We start from the raw sequence: 25,307 nt of genomic DNA, 5'->3' as shown, positions 1-25,307 counted from the left end.
TGATGGCCTCATAGAATGAGTTAGAAAGTTCCCTCTTCCCTCCTCTTCAGTTTTTAGAAGAGTGAGAAGGATTGGTACTAAGGTAGGGTCAGAGGGAGAAGCAGACTCCCCACTGAGCAGGGAGCCACATGTGGTACTCCATCCTGGGACTCCAGGATCATGACCTGAGCTGAAAGCAGTTGCTTAACCAACTGAGCCACTGCCCAGGCACCCGTTAATTCTTTAAATGTTTGGTAACTTCTCTAGTGAATCTGTGCAGTCTTAGACTTTTCTTTGTTGGTTTATGGGATTCTAGGTCTGACTGTCTGTCTGTTTTTGTAGGCTCCATGCCCAGTGCGGAGCCCAGTTTGGGGCTTGAATTCATGACCCAGAGATCAAGACCTGAGCTAAAATCAAGAGTCAGACGGTTAGGGGCACCTGGACACCTTAGTCAGTTAAGCACCTGATTCTTGATTTCAGCTCAGGCCATGATCTCTGGGTCATGAGATTGAGCCCTGTGTCAGGCTCCACAATGGATGTGGAGCCTGTATAAGATTCTTTCTCTCTGTTTCTTTTTGAGTCAGTTTTGGTAATTCTATACTTCTAGGAATTTGTCCATTTAGGTTATCCAATTTATTGGCATACAGTTTTTTAATAGTGTTCTCTTATAATATTTATTTCTGAAAAGTGGGTAGTATTCTCCTTTAAACTTAAAATTTAGTAATTTGAGTCTTTTTTTTTTCCTTAGTCTAACTAAAGGTTTTTCAATTTTGTTGATCTTGGTAACTAATTTTTAGGAGCACCTGGGTGGCTAAGTCAGTTAGGCAGCTATCTCTGGCGTGGGATGTAATCCCAGGGTCCTGGGATTTAGCCCCACATCTGGTTCCCTGCTCAGTGGGGAACGTGCTTCTCCCTTTCCCACTCTCCCTATTTGTGCTCTCTCCCTCTCTCTGTCAAATAAATAAATAAGACTTTGTCTATAAAAATTTTTTAAAAAAATTATTTATTTTTTTTAAAAAGAACTAATTTTTAGTTTTATTGATTTTCCTCTATTTTTCTATTTTCTGTTTCATTTACCTCTCCAATCTTTATTATTTCCTCTTGCTAGCTTTGGGTTTGGTTTGCTTTTCTTTTTCTAGTTTCTAAGGTATACAATTAGATTATTGATGTGAGATTTTTTTTTTTAAGATTTTATTTATTTATTTGATAGAGAGCACAAGCAGAGCAGCAGAGGGAGAGGGAGAAGCAGGCTCTCCACTGAGCAGGGAGTCCAATTGGGGCTCTCAATCCCAGGACCCTAGGATTATGACCTGAGCTGAAGACAGATGCTTAACCAGCTGAGCCACCTAGTTGCTCTGAGATTTTTTTCTTTTTTTTTAAATGTAGGGACACCTGGATGGCTCAGTCAGTTAAGCATCCAACTCTTGGTTTTGGCTCCGGTGATGATCTCTGTGTCTTGGCATTGAGCCCCACATCAGGCTCCATGCTCAGTGGAGAGCCTGCTTGGGATTCTCCTCCTCTCCATCTGCCTCTCCCACCACTTGTGTGTGTGCTCGCTTTCTCTCTCTCTCTCAAATAAATAAAACCTTAAAAAAAAAAGGTATTGACAGCTGTAAATTTCCTTGGGCACTGCATTTGCTGTATCCCATAAGTTCAGTATGCTGTGCTCTAATTCTTAATTATCTCGAGGTATTTTCTAATTTCTCCTTTCTTCTTTGATCCAGTGACTGTTTAAGAATGTGTTGATTTGGGGGCGCCTGGGTGGCTCAGTGGGTTAAGCCGCTGCCTTCGGCTCGGGTCATGATCTCAGGGTCCTGGGATCGAGTCCCGCATCGGGCTCTCTGCTCAGCAGGGAGCCCGCTTCCCTCTCTCTCTCTCTCTGCCTGCCTCTCCATCTACTTGTGATTTCTCTCTGTCAAATAAATAAATAAAATCTTAAAAAAAAAAAAAAAAAAGAATGTGTTGATTTGGGCGCCTGGGTGGCTCAGTGGGTTAAAGCCTCTGCCTTCGGCTCAGGTCATGACTCCAGGGTCCTGGGATCGAGCCCCACATCGGGCTCTCTGCTCAGCAAGGAGCCTGCTTCCCTTCCTCTTTCTCTGGCTGCCTCTCTGCCTATCTGTGATCTCTTTCTGTCAAATAAATAAATAAAATCTAAAAAAAAAAAAAAAAAAAGAATGTGTTGATTTCCACATATTTGTATACCTGAGAAGAATGAATGTTCTTTGCATCTGAAACAAGTCTCTTATAGAAAGTGTATGGGTGGATCATGGGTTGTTTTTAATTTTTTTCTTTTGTGTGTGTTTGTTTTTGTTTTTGTTTTTTAAGTAGGCTCCATGCTGGGCGTGGAGCTCAATGTGAGGCATGAACTCACTACCCCAAGATCAAGACCTGAGCCAAGATCAAGAGTTGGACACTTAACCAACTGAGTCACCCAGGCACCCTGGGTTTTAAATTTTTAATCCATCTGCAGTGTCTGCCTTTTAGTTGGAGAATTTAATCCATTTACGTTTAAAATAATTACTGATTACTAGTAAGGGAAGAACTGACTTCTGGCATTTAGTTATTAGTTTTTTATGTGTCTAATGTGTCTTTTGCACTTCAGTTCTACCATTACTAGATTTTTTTAGTATTTAATTGATCTTTTGTAGTGCATCTTTTTTCTGATGCCCACTTCTTTTCCTTTTTTTTTTTTTTTTTTAAGATTTTATTTATTTATTTGACAGAGATCACAAGTAGGCAGAGAGGCAGGCTGAGAGAGGAGGAAGCAGGCTTCCTGCAGAATAGAGAGCCCGATGCAGGGCTCGATCCCAGGACCCTGAGACCGTGACCTGAGCCACTGAGCCATCCAGGCGCCCCCTTCTTTCCTTTTCTGTATTTTTTTTAAGTTTTCCTTAGGAAATACCTTCAAGATTGTAATTAATATCTTAACTGCACAAGAATCTGATTTCATCTATGACTTATTCAGATTTGGAGCAGTATATAAATACTTTGCTCCTATACATCGTTGTTTCTTCCTCTTTATATTGTTATTGTCACTAATTATTTTCACATTGTATGTCCATTAACATAGATTAATAATCATTGTTTTATGCATTTGTCCTTTTTTAAAAAGATTTTATTTATTTATTTGACAGAGTGAGAGAGCACAAGCAAGCAGAGCAGCAGAGGGAGAGGGAGGAGCAGGCTCCCCACTGAGCAGGGAGCCCAATGCAGGGCTCCATCCCAGGACCCTGGGATCATGACCTGAGCCAAAGGCAGTTGCTTAACCAACTGAGCCACCCAGGCACGGTTTTTTTTTGTTTTTTTTTTTAAGATTTTATTTATTTATTTGACAGAGAGAGACACAACGAGAGTGGGAGAGGGAGAAGCAGGGAGCCAATCCCCGGCAGGGCTCAATCCCAGGACCCTGGGATCATAACCTGAGCCTAAGGCAGGCACTTAATGACTGAGCCACCCAGGTGCCCCTAGATTTGTCCTTTACATATATAGAAAAAAAAAAAAAAGGAGTTATAAACCAAAAGTACAATATTACTTGGCTTTATATTTTCTATGCAGTTAGCTTTACCAGTGTTCTTTATTTCTTCTTGTTATTCTTTGAATAACTCTCCAGTGTCCTTTAATTTCAGTCTGAAAGTCTTTAGCATTTCTTGTTGAGTAGATTTAGTGGTAAGAGACTCCCTCAACTTTTGTTTATCTGGGAATATCTTAATTTCTTCTTCATTTTTGAAGGATGGTACTACTTGGATATAGAATTCTTTGTTGACAGTCTTTTTCCTTTAGGACTTTACATATGCCATCCCACTGCCTTCTGGCCTCCATGGTTTTTGATGGGAAGCCAGCTATTAATTTTATTGAGGATCCTTTGTACATGACAAATTTCTTCTCTTTTGCTTCTTTCAAGATTCTCTGTCTTTTGACAATTTGACTAATGTAAAATACATGTTTCTTGTATCTCTGTGTATAGCTTATAATTATAATTGTTACCTGTGGAAATGTTAGTCAGCTAGGAGCTATTCTAGTATTACTGTAACTCATGGTCTTGTTTTGACCCTAATATTTATACTATCAATTTTTCTAGCCCAAAGCCACTGATCTTATTTCCAAGCTAGTGTCTGTGGTGGGCCGTGTTAAGATAGAGAATACACCTGGATCTACAGGGCTGTGGGGGCTTACTAGGGGATACTGCCTATGAAGATTATTGATTAGATATGAAATATAGTACTGACTGGGAAAAAGTGTGGGATTTCAGTGGCCAGAAATTCTATAATGGTCTGTTTTCCTACATGAGATGTTTAATTCCATTTTATTTTCAGGTTTAGTAAGTCACTTACTCAGAATGATCTTAATAACTTTTTCTTTCTACCTGATACTTGAGCTGTATGTCTGGTGTGCCTGTGTATGTTTTTTTATACTGCAAATTTCAGCTTCTCTGTATTCCTTTAGCTCTCTAGATGAATGATCTGTGAGGCCAGTGTTTGGGGTAGAATGGGGGAAAAGTTACTGATGCTTCTTCAGATTGAATCAACATAAATGGTCAACATCAGGGGATAGTGAAATGATCATACATATAATAGAATGTTATATAGCTATTAAAATAGATTTTCAGAAATTATTTTAAAGCTTTAATTTTGGGGCACCTGGGTGGCTCAGTGGGTTGGGGCCTCTGCCTTTAGCTCAGGTCTTGATCCCAGGGTCCTGGGATGGAGCCCTGCATCCTGCTCTCTGCTCAGCTCTCTGCTCCCTCTCTCTCTGCCTACCTCTCTGCCTACTTGTGATCTCTGTAGAATAAATAAATAAAAATATTTTTAAAAAAAACTTTAATTTTTAAAAAGCACAAAAGCTACATAAATATTTGTGTTAAATTCAGCATAAATTATTGCTGAATTCTGTATGAATTACTGCATACAAAATAAAAGTCCCCATTCCCTGGAGGCAACTATTGTTACTAAGTGATTTTTAGGAATTCCTGATGACCTGAGAAATGCTTATGATGTAGCTTCAGGCAAAGGAGACAGCATGTAGAAGTGTGTGAACAGAGTGATTTCAGCTGTGGTTATACCCACTGACCGGAAAGGAACACTTAATGAAAATATGCTGCAATGTATGAGGTGATAGAATTAAGAAGATTTGGGAAAAATACAGTTACATATAGAAAGGAAGAAATAATAGAAATAATAGTATGCACATTAATAACAATAATATATATAATGAAAATGACCTTTTTCTAAACAAAATGATATAAAATTATTCTATAACCATAAAAAATGATGGCCTATATTTGCTGATTTTGAGTAATTTTTTAAAGATTTTTTTTTTTTTTAAAAGAGCGGGAGAGCGTGTGTAAGCATGAGTGGGGGGAGGGACAGAGGGAGAGGGAGAATCCTAAGCAGACCCCACACTGAGTGAAACTAGACATGGAGCTCTATCTCATGACTCTGAGATCACAACCCTGAGATCATGACCTGAGCTGAAACCAAGAGCTGAACATTCAACCGACTGTACCACCTGATTTTGAGTAATTTCTAAGACATATTATGCAAAAAAAAAAAAAAAAAAACACCAAGGTAGGGAAAAATGTATGTGGTATACTGTCATCTATGGTTAAAATATATCATGACTAGACTAAGGTATTCAGTAAATGTTTTTGGATGTATAATCTCCCCCACCTTTTTTTTTTTTTTTTTAAATCTGAGTCTCTCTTTTTCTCACACATTCTCTCTCTCTCTCTCTCTCAAATACAGCTGGGGTTGCCATTATCTCCATCTTATAATGGGAACTTGAAGCATAGAAAGACTCTATTAAGGGATATAACAAATTTTAGCATAATCAGGACTAGAATATAAATCTCCTAAATTCCAGTTTAGTTCATTTGTAGTATCTAGGCATGATACTATGCTTGACTTTAGAGAGATGAGACTTTCCCACAAAAGGTTGAAGTACTCTGACAACATTTGTCAAATACAGTGTGCTTTTGCCAAAATGGCATACTTTTCCCTTTTCTCTGCATCAAACAAAGCAATGATGGATTACTGTATTTCTGTGAACATACTTATTTAAAGGGCAACATACAACACTACATTTACTCATACAAACACTATTAAGTAAAAGATGCAAAAGAATATATATACTATGAGTCTACTCATAGAAGGTATAAAACTAGGCAAATGTTAATTTTTTAAAAATTTTGGATGGGGATATAAAGTGGTAAAATCATGAAGAATAACATGGAAATGGACCATCATAAAGGGTAGGGTAGTGTTATCACCAAGGTGAGGGAGGTAGAGTGGAAAGAGGCAGGAAATTATGATCTAGAAAGGACACAAAGAATTTCTGGGGTTGCTAATAGTGGAAGTTTATTTTATAATAATTTGTTCAACTGTGCATTTGTTTTATGCATTTATTATATCTCACACTAAAAAAATAAACATTAAAAACATGGCTGTATGCAGAAACAATATGATTATTTCTATAGAACAGAAGTAGAACAGAAAACCATAATAATAATTATAACTGGAACTTCCAGATCTAGAAATAAGTAGAAACAACTGAGAATTTGACCCGCCTGGTCATTCTTTCTTAGACTTCTTTGCTGATTTCTCCTCTTTGACATTGGTCCTCTTCTTTTTTCTGGTTACTTATTCACTCTCTGATGATCTCAAATAGTCTCATGACTTTACATACCATCTGTATGCCAGTAATTTACAAACTTACATCTTCTAAATGTAAATTAAATTCAAAATTTCTTCTAAATTAATTCTAGACTCATAAATATCCAACTACCTTTTCAACAGCTCCACTTGGATGTTTAATAGGTGTCTCAAATTTAGCATGTCAAAACTGAATTCGTGAACAAAACTGAACTCAAGGCTGTTCCATGTTTTGCCTTCCTTATCTTAGTTGGAGCAATCACATCTGTTTTGCTCAGGTCAAAAGCCTTGAAGCCAACTGAGACACTTTCTTTTACATCTTCTGTCTAATCCATCAGGAATTCCTTTTTACCTTTAGAATGTAGCCAGAATTCAGCCCCTTCTCACCACATCTGCTACTACTACCTTGTTCAAAGCCCACTATCATTTCTTGCTTTGATTTACCACAGAAACCTTACAGATCTTCTTGCCCTTATCCACGTTCCCCTCCCCCTTATCAGTTCTCAGTAGAGCAGCTGGTAATACAAGTATTTCCTGCATTTTGCAAGATCATGTTACACCACTTGGCTTTTTTGAAGGACCTACATTAGTACGTGTTTTTACTAACTGGAAGAAATCTGAGGACTTTTGCTTTTACAAAAAAGACTGAAAAGTGACAATAGCATCCCGAGCTTGTTTTGCAGTGAGCTTTTTAGAGACTGCGCACCTCCCCAAGTGTTGGGAGAGGTGCCGCCTCTCCCTGAGAACTGCTTCAGCCTCCCAACATCAAGCCACCATAACTTTGAACTGGTCTGTGTGCATCTGTGTTTTATCTCCATTTACTTTGTGCATCCCTTAGCAAGATGTGTCCTAAGGTGTAAGAAAAAAGCCTAGGAGATGTTATTTCTTGACTCTAGGAACATGAAAGATTTTTCCCATGTAAATTAAGGTAATTGCTACTTTGCTTTATGCCATTTTGGCTTATGAAAACTTTCATAGGAACTGCGTATTTGGAGAATGCTGGGGAAACCTGTACTTGTAAAACATAGGTAGGGTCACAGTACTCCTTTGTTTAAGGCTTATCTCTGGTTCCATGGTTTACACATAGGAAAACCCAGAGTGTTTTTATAGTACCCAGTATGATCTCTGCCACTCTTCCTCCTTGACCTCATTTTTTCTAACTCTCCTTTTCACTGTACTCCAACCACACTAGCCACTTTGGTGTTCCTCGAATATATTAGACCTGCTTTCTACCTTTGAGTGTTTGCACTGGCTGCTTCCTTGCCTGAAACATTCCCCACCCACCTCACCTGGCTAACCCCCTCACCTCCTTCAAGTCTTTGCTCAAATGTTGTCAAGTTTCAGATGGCAATTGATTTAAAATTGCAACTCGCATTTCAGTCCTTCTTTCCCACTCTACTGTTCTTTTTTTCCATAACAATTCTTACAGATTCTTAGTAATTCTAACAAACAGTGTGAATTACTAACTTATATGTCTGTTATTTATTGTCTGTATAACCCCCTAAACTGTAAGTTCTGAGAGGGCAGAAATATTTATCTAAGCTTGCTTACTTATGTATCCCAAATGCTGCAAGTAATACCTGGCATATAGTTAGTGTTAACTTATTTGTTGAATGAATTTATACAAGATAATGAATTAAAAACACTCTTGGTAGGGCCCTGGAGTCAGCCTCGTGGTCTGAACTAGAGTCAAGGGGAGGGCACTAACCCTCCTGTAAAAAAGGCGAGAAAAAGTGGCCACCAATGCCTGCTGCTTCGGTTTGTATAGAACTGCATTTCTATTTTCTTGTCATGGCTAGACAAAATGCTGCCCATGTCCTTAGTAATATTGGGGATTTAATAGAATATGAATTCTGAGCTGCTGATGTGAGACTGGGTTCTGGACATGGAATCCTTGTTTGGGGAGCTGGGTATGGGAGTAGATGGAAGTAGCCAAAACTCCTGGGTCAAAGCTGGGAGAGGGCTAACTATCTGTGTGAGAACTGAGAGCAACTGAGCAGAGAACAGCTCTGGAGGATTTAAGGCCTTGGGAGGTGGGGAGAGAAAGGGAGGGATGCAATGATTAGCAACCAGTACAGGAGATGTGCTGGGAAGGTGAGTGTTAAAGGGAGATTAAAGACTTTATCTCCTCTGTTTATAAATATTTGCAAGTGTTACAGAGCTCCTCTGTTTTTTGTTTTTGTTTTTTTTTCTGTGAAATCTTAGATAAAGTTTGGATTGCTTCGATGTAAGGAATTTCTTCCCAGAGAATGGGAAGAGGTTGTGTATCTTGAGTCATAGTTGGCACAGGGTAAGAATAGACTGCGTTTGGGGATATTTGGCATCTGGATCACAGGTAATTAGGAGGAAGTGATAGGATTTAGTGATGGATTGGGATAAGGGACAGGAATTTGGCAATGAGATCATTGGTGACCTTGGAAAGAGCAGTCTCTGTGGAATGGTAGGTACAGAAGCCAGAATAGAGTGAGCTGGAATGTGAATGAGAGATGAGGAAAGAAAGACACCCCTTATAGACTGTTTGTTCAAGAAACTTAATTGACTGGAAGAGAATTTAGGGTTAAGGGATTATTGTTTCAAAGTGGTGTTACTAGAACTTGTTTGTATGCTGATAAGAAGGAATCATAAGGGGCTGGAGAGGAGGAAGGAGAGAGGGGACGTAGATACAGGGAAATTTACAGTTTCTGTGGTAGGTATAGTGGCATTGTTTATGGGGCAGCTACTGCTTGGGCCATGCTGTAAAACACTAGTGTTAGTAAAATGTAAATTATTAGTGTTATCTTTAAAGATACAGGGCCAGAACTTCATAGGTAATTTTTGACCTTGCAAGGGAGCCAAGACTCTCCACTGTAATTTGAGAGTTTTAGAATTTGTAGCTATTTAGATGTTGGTATTCCAATAAGTTCACAGTACTATTTGAGATATGTATGATATAACCTCAACCACATGAGGTTCTTATCTCCTCCATGAAATCTCTGTATAGCAGTAAATAACTAATTCACCCTTACTTGATTGCTTCTATCAGGACATGAAACAGAACCTTATTGGGGTTCAGAAATCAGTTTCACCTCTGTGTTCTAAAACCTGCAGGGCAGGCTTCATGTTTTATTAATCTCTTTATCACCAGATTGTACTTTCTGTACAGTGGCTTCTTAGTAATCATTTGTTGTCATTAATCAATGCTAGATAGTTTTGAGGAATTATCCCATAAGCACCAAAACTTTTAAAATTGTAAACATTCAGGATAGCAATTCTCTAGAACTTTATGCATCATTCTTGACTTTCTAATATATTGAACAAAGTTTAACCCTCTGAAGATTTTGGGGAATTAGGGTTCAGATGCTAAAGTCTTCAAATAACCTCAGAGCTCCTCAAAACGTGTAGGAGTACTTATCCTGATGTTGAATGGCTCAGCCTACTGGGCATTTGTTTTGTGAAGTTTTAGTTTTTCACTTTATTCTCCATGTGATTTTAACTGCTATTCTTCTCCCTTTCATTTTCTGCTGCTTCTTTGTTTTCATTTTAAAGATCTTTTTTATTTTTAAATAATCTACACCCAATATTCGGCTTGCCTTACAATCCCAAGATCAAGAGTCCCATGCTCTACTGACTGAGCCAGACAGACGCTTTTCTGCTTCTAACCAGATTAATCTATTGATGAATCTGTTTGGAAAACTATGTATTTTAGAATTGATAGAGTAAATAGACTCTATAGGACTCTTCTAGGAATAGGGCTATGCACACTGGTGTGTGTATGAACTGCTCCATTCTATTCATTCATTCCTTTAACACCTTTTGGGGGTCAGTACTATAACAAGTGCAAAGGCATAATTTTATCCTTGTCTTCAAAGAGTTCAGGATTAATCTCTCTTAGCAACTCAGGCCTTTTTGTTGTGATTCTCAGCTGTATTTCAAGTAATAGTGTGGTGGTGTTTTTTTAAAGATTTTATTTGGTTATCTGACAGGCAGAGATCACAAGTAGGCAGAGAGACAGGCAGAGAGAGAGGAGGAAGCAGTCTCCCTGCTGAGCTGAGAGCCCGATGCGGGGCTTGATTCCAGGACCCTGGGATCATGACCCGAGCCGAAGCCAGAGGCTTTAACCCGGCCACCCAGGCACCCCAGTTCTTTTTCTTTTATTTTAATATTTGAGTGATGTATTTTGCATATAAGTAGTAAAGATAAGAGTTAACTAGGAGTTGCTTTAGCCATCTAAATTCAGTTTTATATGGAATTGCAACTGGAATTATAAGATTTGTTTTAAGACCAAAGTTACCAATAAATAAATAATTAAAGTGTTTGTCTTTCCTTTTTCTCTTCTTTAGGAGATACAGATGAAGAGGACTGCAATTGAAGCTTTTAATGAAACAATTAAAATATTTGAAGAGCAATGTCACACACAAGAACAACATAGCAAAGAATATATTGAGCGATTTCGCAGAGAGGGGAATGAAAAGGAAATTGAACGGTAAATCTACCTAACCCTTCCAACTGCATCAGTGAGATGAGACTCCTTTTCTTACCCCAATAGTCTCTTTTGTGTTTGCTTTTACCCCCTTATATGTCATATATCGAATTATTTGCTGTTCTAATGGCACCAAACTGAATCTTCTCTTCTCTGTGTTCCTTCTGTGTCCTTCCAAATTTTTAACTGCTGCTCATCCTTTAGGATTCAGCTTACATATGTCTTTTCTTTCTTTCTTTCTTTCTTTCTTTTTTTACACATTTCTTTTCTTTTTTTTTTTTTTTTTTTTTTTTAAAGATTTTTTTATTTATTTATTTGACAGAGAGAGATCACAGTAGGCAGAGAGGCAGGCAGAGAGAGGGGAAGGAAAGGAAGCAGGCCCCTGCTGAGCAGAGAGCCCGATGCGGGACTCGATCCCAGGACCCCGAGATCATGACCTGAGCCGAAGGCAGCGGCTTAACCCACTGAGCCACCCAGGCGCCCCACATTTCTTTTCTAAGAAAAATTTCCCTGATTCCCTAGACTGGTTGAGAAGCTTTTTATCCCTACCCTGACAGTATCTGGTCCTGATTCCTCCTGTAACATTTACTAAAGATCACCACCACTAAACTACAAGCTTGTTAGTGGAATAAGGATGGCGGCTTATTTTCCCTGATAGCTCTAGCACCTGTTGTGGTCCCTGAGAGTACATGGTGATGCTCACTGAATTTTTATTGAACTGAAAATCAACAGCAGCACTCTGAGAATAAATTGAAGGCTGAACAAAACTGTGGGCAGGAAGACCAGCTTGACTGTTGCTGGTGACTGCAGTGTTTGTGGTCATCAGGTTAAATGATGGTGAGGGCCTGAACCGGAGCAATGGCAGGAAAGGAGGGGGGGAATTAATGGAAATGCTGAGGACTCGATACCTGACCAAATATGATAGGTGTGGGAGAAGTCAAGGATTATTTCTACATTTGTGATAAGAATGAATAAGGAATGGTGTTATTCACCAAAATAGGAAGTGCATGAGGAAAGTTCAGGGTTGGAATCAATGTGTTTGAGGTTTCTGTGAGAACCCAGATGGAGTTGTCTGAGAGGAAGACAGCTGGTTATTTGGTTTTGGAACTCATGGTACGGAAAGGATTTGGGAGGCATAAGTGTGTAGGTGATAGTAGGTGCTAAGAAGATTACCCAGAGAGAGTGAGCAGCATGAGAAGTATTGAGCAGCATGAGAAGTATTGGGGTCTGGCAACGAAAAGGATATTGGAAGTCTTTATCGTAGCAAATTTAGTGGAATGTTGGGAGACCGAGCCAGAAAACAGTGGGCTGAGGAATGAAAAAAAGTGGATAATAAATAAAAATGAATCATCTGCAAGGGAAAAGCAAAACTGTTTCTCACATTAGCACCAAAGTGTCAGTGAACTTCTGTGTGTATAAGAATAGGGCTATAAGGGCTGTTGAGGCAGTATAGCTTAATGGTTAAAACCATGGGCTTGAATTCTGTATTTATCATTTACTATCTGTGTGATCTTGGGTAAGTTAGTTACTTAACTCTCCCAGCTTGTTTCCTCCTCTATAAACTATAGATAATATATTTTTGAAATGCTATGAGAATCAGGTGATAGACACACACATGCATATTTATGGTACAGAAAGGCATGTGTGTGTGTGTATATATGTATCTTGGCATGTGATATCAATAAATAGCCATTATTATTAACAATGAAGGGATAGAAAAGAACTTGTAGTTTTATTGCAAAGGGAGGTAAAGTAAGCTGATGATGAAGTTTTAATAGACAAAACCACATATTTCTGAGTGACGAATGAATGACGCAGACAGTTACTGCCTTCAGAGCACAGCAAAACTTTGCTGGAAAAGCTTATCACTATTATCTGCTGAGTTCTTGCCAAGATACACCAGGCACTATTTGGTCCTTTTTTACATGTATTATGACATTTAAGTCACATAATAATTTAGTGAAGTAGGTACTATTGTAGCCATGCATTTTAAACAGATAAGGAAATGAAGGCACAAAGAAGCTGAATAACTTGCCCAGGCCATGTAGTAGGTGGCAGATTCAGGCTCAGGTAGGCTGACTGCAAAGCTGTTGCTCTTAACTGTTAGGTCGTGCTACCTCTTGAAGATCATACATACAGCTTTACTTGTTCAGTCATGACTGAATCCAGGGCCCAAACAGGGTCATCAGGATTTTCTCTCATACTCTATCTTTTGCCTTAGTTTTTCCTCTATGCTGGCTTCATCCTCAGGAAGGCTTTCCCTATGAAGTGGCAGGATAGCTGCTGGGAGTCCTAGAATCACATATTTTTGATTTAGCAATCTCAGTGGGAAGAGAGAATCTCTGTTGGCAATAGTTCTAGCAAACTAGAATTGACTCTCATTGGGTCAGTTAGGGTATTATTCCCATTCCTGAACCAGTCACTGGCCTGAGGGTAGCTGTAGGATGTAATGGAAAACTCTTTCTTTTTTTCTTTAAGATTTTTTTTTTTTTAAAGATTTTATGTATTTATTTGACAGAGATCACAAGTAGATGGAGAGGCAGGCAGAGAGAGAGAGGGAAGCAGGCTCCCTGCTGAGCAGAGAGCCTGATGCGGGGCTCGATCCCAGGACCCTGAGATCATGACCTGAGCCGAAGGCAGCGGCTTAACCCACTGAGCCACCCAGGCGCCCCTTTCTTTAAGATTTTTAAAATTTATTTGACAGGCAGAGATTATAAACAGGCAGAGAGGCAGGCAGAGAGAGAGGAGGGAAACAGGCTCCCTGCTGAGCAGAGAGCTCAATGGGGGGGGGGGGGGGACCCTGGGATCATGACCTGAGCCTAAGGCAGAGGCTTTAACCCACTGAGCCACCCAGGCACCCCTTGTAATGGAAAACTCTTAATGGCTGGGCTGGGTTGTGTGAATATTCACATGTGACTGAGATGGGGGCAGGGAGTCCTTACCCTAAAGGGAACAACGAGGTGCCATTTCCAAAAGAGTGAGAATAGATATGGGCTAGGCAAGAACAAAAGATGTCTACCACACTTAAGATATTAGGACTAGGCTCACATTATAGAATGTTTCTGCTCAGTTCCTGTTTTAGCCTTAATATGTCAATATTTTCACAGAATTATGATGAATTATGACAAATTGAAATCACGTCTCGGTGAGATTCATGATAGCAAAATGCGTCTAGAGCAGGATTTGAAGAAACAAGCTTTGGACAACCGGGAAATAGATAAAAAAATGAACAGTATCAAACCTGACCTAATCCAGCTGCGCAAGATCCGAGATCAGCACCTTGTGTGAGTAGTCTGGGCCTGTATGGGAGGAAATACCAGCACCAGATGACTGCTGGCACTAGACATGTTAGAGGCAGAAGAAGAGATTTTAATTGGAAACTGGCCAGTGAGATTATAAGAAATGAGGAAAGCAATCTTGGTAGTACTTGGTGGTACCAGAGTTTACCTAAAGTCAACATGTGGGGCAAACCAGAATGTAGCATTCTAGATTCTAATCCATACAAATGGGAAATCTCAGAGGGAGGGTATGGCATGAGCAATGTGGTGTAGCTTAAAAAGGACAGGTTACTCAAAATTGATGAAGGACCTCAATGTGAGAAAGGAATCCATCAAAATCCTTAAGGAGAACACAGGCAGCAATCTCTTTGACCTCAGCTGCAGCAACTTCCTAGGAACATCGCCAAAGGCAAGGGAAGCAAGGGCAAAAATGAACTATTGGGACTTCATCAAGCTTTTGCACAGCAAAGGAAACAGTTAACAAAACCGAAAGACAACTGACAGAATGGGAGAAGATACTTGCAAAGGACATATTAGATAAAGGGCTAGTATCCAAAATCTATATAAAGAGCTTAGCAAACTCAACACCCATAGAACAAATAATCCAATCAAGAAATGGGCCAGAGGACATGAACGGACATTTCTGTAAAGAAGACATCCAGATGGCCAACAGACACATGAAAAAGTGCTCCATATCATTCAGCATCAGGGAAATACAAATCAAAACCACAATGAGATAACCACCTCACACCAGTCAGAATGGCTAAAATCAACAAGTCAGGAAATGACAAATGCTGGCGAGGATGCGGAGAGAGAACCCTCCTACACTGTTGGTGGGAATGCAAGCTGGTGCAGCCACTCTGGAATACAGCATGGAGGTTCCTCAAAAAGTTGAAAATAGAGCTACCCTATGACCCAGCAATTGCACTACTGGGTTTTTACCCTAAAGATACAAACATAGTGATCCAAACGGGCACATGCACCCGAATGTTTATAGCAGCAATGTCCACAATAGCCTAACTATGTCCATCCGTTGATGGACATCAACATCCGTTGATGGACATCTAAGTTCTAACTATGGAAAGAACTTAGATGTCCATCAACGGATGAATGGATAAAGAAGATGTGAGATATATATATAGATACACACACACACACATACATACATACAATGGAATACTATGCAGCCATCAAAAGAAATGAAATCTTGCCATATGCAATGACGTGGATGGAACTAGAGGGTATTATGCTTAGCGAAATAAGTCAATCAGAGAAAGACAACTATCATATAATCTCCCTGATATGAGGAAGTGGAGATGCAAAGTGGGGGATTTGGGGGGTTAGGAAAAGAATAAATGCAACAAGATGGGATCGGGAGAGAGACAAACCATAAGAGACTCTTAATCTCGCAGAACAAACTGAGGGTTGTTGCAGGGAGGGGGTCGGGAGAAGGGGGATGGGGTTATAGACATTGGGGGTCTGTGTGTGCTGTGGTGAGTGCTATGAAGTGTATAAACCTGGTGATTCACAGACCTGTACCCCTGGGTCCAAAAAAACATTATATGTTTATTTAAAAAAAAAAAAAAAAGGACTGCTTAGTGTTTGCCTAAATACAAAAGCCAGAATCTTTGACTACATAGTAGAACCACAGAAATAGAAATTACCCCTCATGAGCACAGATAACAACACTAATAGTGGGGGCCTACAAATAAGTTTACAGGACAGTCTCTTAAAGGGTTTTTATAGTTAAGAAATGAAATTCTGTATTCAAGTAATAGGTATATGTGCCACCAATAGCAGGCATGCAAGATAATTTGGGGAGTGAAACTCAACTCTTTAATATTATAGAAAACTGTATGATTTAGCTAGATATAGGGATATTACTCAAATATAGATTAAAAGATATATTTTCAGAACAAGATGTTAGATTTTTAGGACAAATGATTGTCTTATAGAAGGAGAGAATCCATGAGAAAGGAAAATATAAGGTTTTGTTCTAGGTAATGAATAGACTGCTACAAAATATGTTTATAGGCGACTTTTATGCTTGTAACACAACTTGATTCAAACTCATGGTAGAAGACAAAGTAAGACCTCTGACTGGGTTTTCCATTGCCTTCAAGGTTTCTTTGTATGAGAAGGAGAGAGGGGAGAAAATAAAAGCTTAGAGATGGGAACAGTGGCTATTGAGCTTCAGTAGAGTAAAATCTAAGGTGATAAGTTTTGAGGGCAAACAATTAGAAATATGCTGTGCTGAGTACTTTTTAGTAACTCCTCTCTAGAGATCATTTCAGTTTGCTATTGTGGAAAAAAAAAAAATCAAGCAAGTACACATAGCATACAGAAGAGATTTGGAAACAAGGCAAGGAAGGTACCTTGTCTAAAATCAGGGGGGTCTGCTCTTGGGAAGCTTATGTGATTCTGGTCATGTAATGAAGCTGAAGAAAGGCCCAAGAAGAAGACTTATGCCATGGACCAAAGGAATGACTGGAAGTCCTTGTTTGCTCTGGAAATTGATAAGATTATTAAAAAAAAATACACCATTGCAAGAGGCATAGAATAAGTATGGCAAACTAGACCTTGAATGTTCCTTTAATGAGTTACATAAACTATATATAAAAGAGTTTAGATAACATCATGGGTGACAAATCATGATCTGCTAGTAAAGATAATTAGGGTGTTTAGGGAGATATTTACAGATTATCTACTATATGCTGGTACCATTTTCAGCATTGGGAATAACCATGAACAATAGGACAGACCCCTTTCTTTAAAGCAGCTTACATTCTAGTGGGGGAAACAAACATAAGTGAAAATATAAAATAATGAATTTCAGGCAAGTGCTATGAAGATGATAAAATAAGGTAAAATATGGAGAAGAGTGACAAGGGGACTGTCTTAGTTGGGATAATCAGGGCAGTCCTCCTTGATGAGGAGAGGATGTTTATGATGAGACCTAAATGATCAGGAGCCTGGTTGGAGGATGGGGATGAGTTTTCGTACTCACTCCGATTTTTACATCAGTGGCCGTTCGGTGGAACTAAATTTAATAGTGTGTTGTTTTACATCTAAAGCTTTGGTATATTTAAAAATACTATGATTTGCCTAGTGATGAGGCACATTTATATTAATTACTCAGATTGCCATCATGAATTTCTTGTGGCTTGCTTTGGTATAAGAATAGACCTTGAAATTGTTTTAGAATGTTTTAACTTCATGTAGTGGGCCACACAGGAGTTGAGTCTTCTGGCTTAGCAGAGATTGCAAATGTGACATCATGCTCACATTAACTAATGATTTCAGAAACAGATGTCCCCATATGGTTGAGTGCAAGTATATGTGTGTTTATGGTTGTACAGCCTTCTAGAAAAGGAAAATGAAAAATGAGAGAAGTGCCTAAACTCAGGTAACTCCTCTGCTTTTTTGCAGAAACTTGGGGGAAAGTTAAGGGAAAACTAGTTTAAGGAAATCTCTGGCCACTTTTAGTGGGAGTGGGTTAAAATAAGAGGTTCTTGGACTCTGGAAATGTGGTTAGCTTCACATGTCCACTTAGGCAGAGTTTGCACAGATACTGACACTGGTGTCTTCCTTCTGGCAGGTGGCTCAATCACAAAGGAGTGAGACAGAAGCGCCTCAATGCCTGGCTGGGAATCAAGAACGAGGATGCTGATGAGTAAGTTCTCTGCCTTTCTCTCAGAGGGTTTTGTTCCCAATCTAAGCCTTCTTTATACATGCTAAGATGTTGGCTCTCATTTTCACTTGAGGACATTGAATCAAGAACTTTGTACTTCTTTTAAATTGAATTGCTTGAAGAGTACCCTATAGGCACTTGAGGTCAGACACCCATGAAGCCACGTGAAACCTGGGTACCTAAGCATTGCTCATTCAGACATTCATGTGTCAGCTGATTGGATGAGACGTGTGAATTTTGTGTTTTCTGCACCATAAGCAATAATGAAGTTGTTAAAAAAACATCCAAGTAATTGTAGTTTTACTTTGTCATTTCGTGGTTAAAGATTTAGAGGAGTGTTTTATTCATGAATTTGCTTTTAGATGCGAGTAACCTGATCGTTAGAATAATATTTTAACATTTAATTTTTAGGACGTATTTTATCAATGAGGAGGATGAAAACCTGCCACATTATGATGAGAAAACCTGGTTTGTTGAGGATATCAATCGAGTACAAGCGGAGGACTTGCTTTATGGGAAACCCGATGGTGCATTTTTAATTCGTGAGAGTAGCAAGAAAGGATGTTATGCTTGCTCTGTGGTGTAAGTCTTTTCTGGCAGTTTAACCTTTTGAAAATTTGTGTATTGATTAATAGAAACTCAATCCCTCCTAAAATTCAGTTAAAATTATTTGAACTAGAGTAATGAGAGCCCATGGCTTAGAGCTTTAATATCTGTATGAAGAAATCAGTTAGTTGGTTTAGGAGAAATAGTACCTGAAATTATTTGGGGGATTTTAATTTCACATGGTAAGCAGATTTAGCCCTGAAGTGTTGCTATTGGATTTTCAGGTATTTATGAAAAGTAATGTGAGATCTTCAATTGAAAGATCCCCTAAGGAGGGGTGCCTGGCTGGCTCAGTCAGTAGAGCCTGTGACCCTTGATCTCAGGGTCATCAGTTCAAGCTCCACATAGGTTGTGGAGCCTACTTTAAATAGGTATGTTAGTTGAAATTTAAAAAAAAAAATCCATAATTTAAAAAAATATTTATTTATTTATTTATTTATTTATTCATTCATTCATGCATTCATGCATGCATTCATTCATTTGTCAGGGGGAGAGAGAGTGTGCACAAACAGGGGAAGAGGCAGGGAGAGGGAGAAGCAGGCTCCCTGCCGAGCAAGGAGCCCCATGTGGGACTTGATCCCAGGACTCTGGGATCATGACCTGAGCTGAAAGTAGCAGTTTAACCGACTGAGCCACCCAGGTGTCCTCCCCGCCCCCGCCAAAAAAAAATCACATAATTTTGTAGTAGTCTCCTGTGTATCTAATTTGGGCTTCAGTGTTAGTTTAAGTAAGGCTTAAGAACGGTTTTTACTTCAGAAGAAAAACTATCTAAATTTTATACTTAAGTAGTATTCTGTTGGGGTAGTGATCCATACGTTGGTATTTTCCTTAAGATGATCTTATGACTTTGTTTGGAAAAGCCTATTTTATTAGTTTCCATCCATTCATTTCTTTATTTACTTATTTATTTAGATATATTTTTTTGAGAGAGAGCAAGTGTGTGAGAGAAGGGGAAGGGACAAAGGAAAAGAATCTTCCAGCAGACTCCTGCTGAGCATGGAGTACGGGGCGGGGCGGAGTGGGGGGCCGGTTTGGGGCCTGATCCCACCCTATTACCCATGAGATCACTACGTGAGGGGAGGTCATGAGTACTGAGCCACCCAGGTGCCTCTGTTAGTTTCCTTTTAGTAGAAAGTGAGATTCTGGGGACAGCTAACCATTTTGTGTGTTGTGTATAGTCCTTTTGTGTGTCATGTATAGTCCTTCAGTGACAAAGACCATAGTTAGAGAAAGGTATAATATGACTGTTATGAGAGCAAGCTTTGGTACCACATATATTACATTCAAATCCTGACTCTACTTACCAGATGTATAATCTGGGGTAAATTACTTTACCTTTCTTTGTCCAGTTTCCTTATCTGAAAAATAAGGATAAGAATATCTACTTGAAGGTTTTTACAAGTCTTAAATGAGTTAATATATGTAATGTGCTTTAATCAATGTTGGTACATAATAAGTGAATATTATCTACCAATATTATTATGATAATGATGCTAATGATGGATATGGCAGAAAGCAAGCAAAAATAACAGGATGATTTTGCCCTCAGAGGGCAAGGTGGTGAGGATGGACAAGAGACACTCATATTAACAGAGTGCTCAGTGCTTTATGTGATCATCTTGTTCTTAGTGGTCTCTGGAGTCAGAGTTTGATTCCAAGTTTACCTGGTTTCAAAGACCACATTTTTCTATTACATCATACTTTCTTCATTTCACAATTAAATATCCAAGATAAATAGAATTACTGTGACATAGGTATCATCAGTAGGCTGTACACATAAAGAACTATTAATTCTGGTGCAAGAGGAGAGGGTTGGGAGGTTTTGTGGAAGAGGTAGTTTTGAAGTGGACTTTGAAAGGATGAATAATGGGATATCTATGGGCAGAAAAAGGGGGAGGACTTGAAAAGTGCATTAGATTACTGATTTTGCAAAGATACAATTATTTGCAATTTTTTTAAAAGATTTATTTATTTGAGAGTGGGAGTGAGTGAGCAACGCAAGCAGGGGGAGGAGCAGAGGGAGAGGGGAAGCCGACTCCCCACTGAGCATGGAGCCTGACTTGGGGCTTGGTCCTAGGACCCTGAGATCATGGTCTGAGCTGAAACCAAGAGTCATATTCTTATCAGACTCAGCCACCCATGTGCCCCTACAGTTATTTAAAACATTCTTTTCTCTCTTACCTGGGTTGCTTAAGTTATCTGAGTGGAAATGCCAGGACAGGATTGTTCTTACAGAAATTGAGATCTTTTAAAAATAATAAGAAGAAAGGCAGTAAGACCAGTGCATTGTACTCTTACACTCACACAGGTCATTGGGTGGCACCTGTGGGTTAAGGACTTGGCTGGTAGAAGGTGCTGCCCCGAAGCTCAGCTAACTCCTGGGAGACCAAGGAACAGCTTGAGTACCTTGAAGAGGTGTATTCTTTTCCTTCTTCCTTTAGCCACAGACTCCCAGGCCTAAGTCCACAGCAGTGTGGATTTCCTTTGCTTATGAAAACCACCTGTAGACGTATATCATGTTTCCATTCACACTGAGGATGGTTGGAAGCAAAGAGTCTAGCATCACAAAGACTCCCATTTGTTTGCCAGCCATTCTGGCTACAGGAAGCCTGCCTACAATAATCTCCCTGTATACTTAGAACACTTGCTGAAGGAGGAATGTGAGTACGTTCAGTTTTTTAGGAGATTCTCATAGCAAAATTAACATGATCATGTAGAAAGTCACACATGGAACTCATTTGTTCTTCCATTTTGATGTCTGTTAATGACATCATCAAGAAGCCTAAAAAGAAATTGCTTACCTCTACAACCTTCTTAGGCTAAAGACCCTCAGCCAGCAATGCCTATATTCACTAGGTTAAGGATTCAGGTAATGAGTACTTGTGATCCTTACTGCCATTTAGGTTAAGAAATTTAATAGGGATAGAACTAGACAGATCAGAAAGGTAGCAGAAGATTTGAACAATATTTTAAAAACAACTAGAGCTAACAACAGCAGAATATACATTCTTCTTAAGTGCACATGAAACATTATGCAGGATAGGCTATAGTTAGGTCACAGTCTCAATACATTTAAAAGTGTTGAAGTCCCACAAAAAATGTTTTCTAACCACAGTGGAAAGAAATTAGAAATCAAAACAGCAGAAAATGTGGGAAATCCTTGAATGTGAACAGTAAACAGCACATGCCTAAATAACCAATGGGGTTATTGGGACGCCTGGGTGGCTCAGTGGGTTAATCCTCTGCCTTCAGCTCAGGTCATGATATCAGGGTCCTGGGATCAAGTTCCGACTCAGGCTCTTTGCTCAGCGGGAGCCTGCTTCCCCTCCTTTCTCTGTCTGCAGCTCTGCCTACTTGTGATCTCTCTTGTGTCAAATAAATAAAATCTTTAAAAGAAAATAACCAATGGGTCAGAGAAAAATAACCAATGGGTCAGAGAAAGAAAACAGGAAATTAGAAAATACTTTGAGATGAGTAAACAAACACAGCTTATCAAAACTCACAGAATTCAGCTAAAGCAGTCCTAAATGCCAAATTTATAACTGTAAACATTTATGTTAAAAAAAAGGAGACCATATATTAATAAAGTAACCTTCCACCTTAAGAAACTAAAAAAGGAAGACTAAACTAAACCCAAGCAAAAAGGAGGGAATAATAAAGATTAGAATGGAAGTAAATAAAATAGAGAGTAGAAAACAATTGAGAAAATGAGTGAAACCAAAAGTTGGGATGGAACTGAATTACAACCTCAAGTAAACTGCCCCCATCCCCACAGAGAAGAAACAAATTACTAAAATCAGGATGAAAGAAGGGGTCATTACTCGTAGTCCTTATAGAAATAAAAAAAGATGAGGGAATGCTATAAACAATCATATACCAAAAAAATTAAACCCAGATGAAATGGACAAATTCCTGGAAGCACACAGACCACCAAAACTGACTCAAGAGGAAACAGAAAATTTGAACAGAACTATAATAAGAAATTGGGTTAATAATAATTATTATAATAATAAAAGCTACCCACAAAGAAAACCCCAGGCCCAGTTGTCTTCCCTGGTGAATACTGCCAAATATTTTTAAAAGAATTAACAGAAGTCATTCACAAATTCTTCTAAAAAGTGGGGGTGGGGTGGGAGAGAACTTCCCAGCTCATTTCAGGACGGCAGTATTACTGTGATACCAAAACTAGACAAAGACATCACAAGATAACTATGGACCAATATCCCTTAGGAACACAGACACAGAAATCCTCAACAGAATAATAGCAAGGCAACTCCAGCAGCATATAAGCAGCATATACCATGACTAAGTAGAATTCATCCTGGGTAGGCAAGGGTTTTTTCAGCATAAAAACAAAACAATGAACATAATATACCGCATTAATAGATAAAGGACAAAAATCACATGATTATTTAAGTAGAATCACAAAAAACATTTAACACAATCTAGCACTCTTTCATATTATAAAAAAGTCTGAACAATCTAGGAATAGGTTCCTCAACTTGATAAAGTTGAAGAAAAAACTCAGAGCTAATGTACTTAATGGCGAAAGTTAGTGCTTTCCCCTAAGATCAGGAAGAAAACAAAGATGCTTATTCTCACCGCTTCTAACTATCATTGTACAGAAGGTTCTAGTTAAGGTAAATTGGACAAGAAAAAGAAATAAAAAGCATCCATTTTGGTAAGGAAGATGTTAACTATTAGAGCTAATATATAAGTTTGGGAAAGTTGCAGGTTAAAAGATCAGGATTCAAAAATCAGTTGCATTTCTAAATACCAGTAATAAACAATCTGAAAATGAAATGAAGAAAGCATGCTACATATAATATCATCAGAAATACCTAGGATTAAAACAAAAAGAAGTGCAAGAGCTGTATGGTGAGAACTATGAAACATCACTGAAAGAACTTAAAGGGAGACCTAAATAAGTGGAAAGACATCCTGTGTTCATGGATTAAAAGATTTAATATTGTTAAGACAGAAATAACATCCCAAACTGATCTACACATTCAGTGTAATCCCTATCAAAAATCCCAGCTGGATTTTTGCTGAAATTCACAAAATGATCCTACAATTTCTACAAGGGATCTAGCACAGCCAAAATCACTTTGAAAGAATAGAAAAAGTTGAAGCACATCTCCTGATTTCAAAACTTACAAAACAAAGGTGTAGTCATCAAAATTGTGAGGTGTTAACAAGGATAAACATGTAGATGAATGAATAGATTTGAGAGCCAAGAAATAAACCCTTAACATTTATGGTCAGTTGGTTATTAACAAGGGTCTCCAGACCATTCATTGGGGGAGGAAGTTGTCATTTAACACATGAAGCTGGGACAACTGGAAAGCCACACACAAAAGAATAAAGTTGGACCCCTACCTCACACCATATATAAAAATTAACTCAAAATGGATCGTAGACCCAAATGTAAGAGGTAAAAGTATAAAATACTTAGAAAATAATGACATAAACCCTTGTGACTTTGGGTTAGACAGTTGTTTCTTACAAACTAAAAGCACAAACAACAAAAGAACTATAATTAAAAACATTTTATACCAAAGGGCACTATCAAAGTGAAATATTTCTCCCACAGAATGGGAGAAAATATTTGCAAATCATGTATCTGTTAAGTAACTAGTGTCTAAATCATAACCCTTAGTAAAACAATCAAGGGCCTCAATTTAAAAATTGGATAGACATTTAAAAAATGGACATTTAAAAAAATGGCAAAGGATTTGGATAGACATTTTTAAAAATTCACATACTTGGTGCTATATTAGTTTTAGGTGTACTACATAATTCAACAATCCTATACCTTTCTCAAAGTTCAGCAAGATATGTTTGCTTTTCATCTCCTTTATCTATATCACCCATCTCCCTCCCTACCTTCCCTCTAGTAACCACCAGTTCTCTGTATTTAAGAGTCTGAGGGTTTTTTGGTCTTTTTGCTCCCATGTTTGTTCATTTGTTTTGTTTCTTAAGTTCCACATATGGAACAAAATCATATGGTGTTTGTCTTTCTCTGACTGATTTCACTTAGCATCATACTTTCCAGGTCCCTCCATGTTGTTGCAAGTGGTAAGAGTTCATTCTTTTTTTTTTTTTTTTTTTAAAGATTTTATTTATTCATTTGAGAGAGAGACAGTGAGCGAGAGAGAGCATGAGCGAGGAGAAGGTCAGAGGGAGAAGCAGACTCCCCATGGAGCTGGGAGCCCGATGCGGGACTCGATCCCGGGACTCCGGGATCATGACCTGAGCCGAAGGCAGTCGTCCAACCAACTGAGCCACCCAGGCGTCCCGAGTTCATTCTTTTTTAAGGCTGAGTAATATTCTGTGTGTATATCTCCCATATCTTCTTTATTCATCTATCCTGATGAATCCCATATCTTGGCTATTATAAATGCTGCGGTAAACATATGGGTGCATGTATCTTTTTGAACAGTGAAGGAAATCAGCAGAACAAAAAGGCAACCTACTGACAGAAGACTTTTGCAAATGATATATCCAATAAGGGGTTAATATCCAAAATATATAAATAAAGAATTTAGACAACTTCACACACAAAAAAACCCCCAAATAACCCAATGAAAAATGGGCTGGGGACCTGAACAGACATTTTTCCAAAGACCTGCAGATGCCCAACAGAT

The 25,307-nt window shown here is 38.7% G+C and overlaps 1 protein-coding gene across 2 annotated transcripts in view; it reads left to right on the top strand.

Moving 5' to 3' along the window:
* The window catches only part of LOC309842697 (phosphatidylinositol 3-kinase regulatory subunit gamma), a 137,803-nt gene that overhangs the window by 107,428 nt on the left and 5,068 nt on the right, over positions 1-25,307 (top strand). For both annotated transcript variants that reach the window (XM_082687294.1, XM_082687293.1), the window contains exons 6-9: positions 10,946-11,088; positions 14,193-14,369; positions 17,962-18,036; positions 18,466-18,636. In XM_082687294.1, coding sequence (XP_082543420.1) covers positions 10,946-11,088; positions 14,193-14,369; positions 17,962-18,036; positions 18,466-18,636 — 566 coding nt within the window. The remainder of the gene's footprint in view (positions 1-10,945; positions 11,089-14,192; positions 14,370-17,961; positions 18,037-18,465; positions 18,637-25,307) is intronic.

The sequence above is a fragment of the Mustela nivalis genome (genome assembly GCF_964662115.1).
Source record: "Mustela nivalis genome assembly, chromosome: 10".
NCBI lineage: Eukaryota > Metazoa > Chordata > Mammalia > Carnivora > Mustelidae > Mustela > Mustela nivalis.
This window is presented reverse-complemented; position numbering and strand designations above follow the sequence as displayed.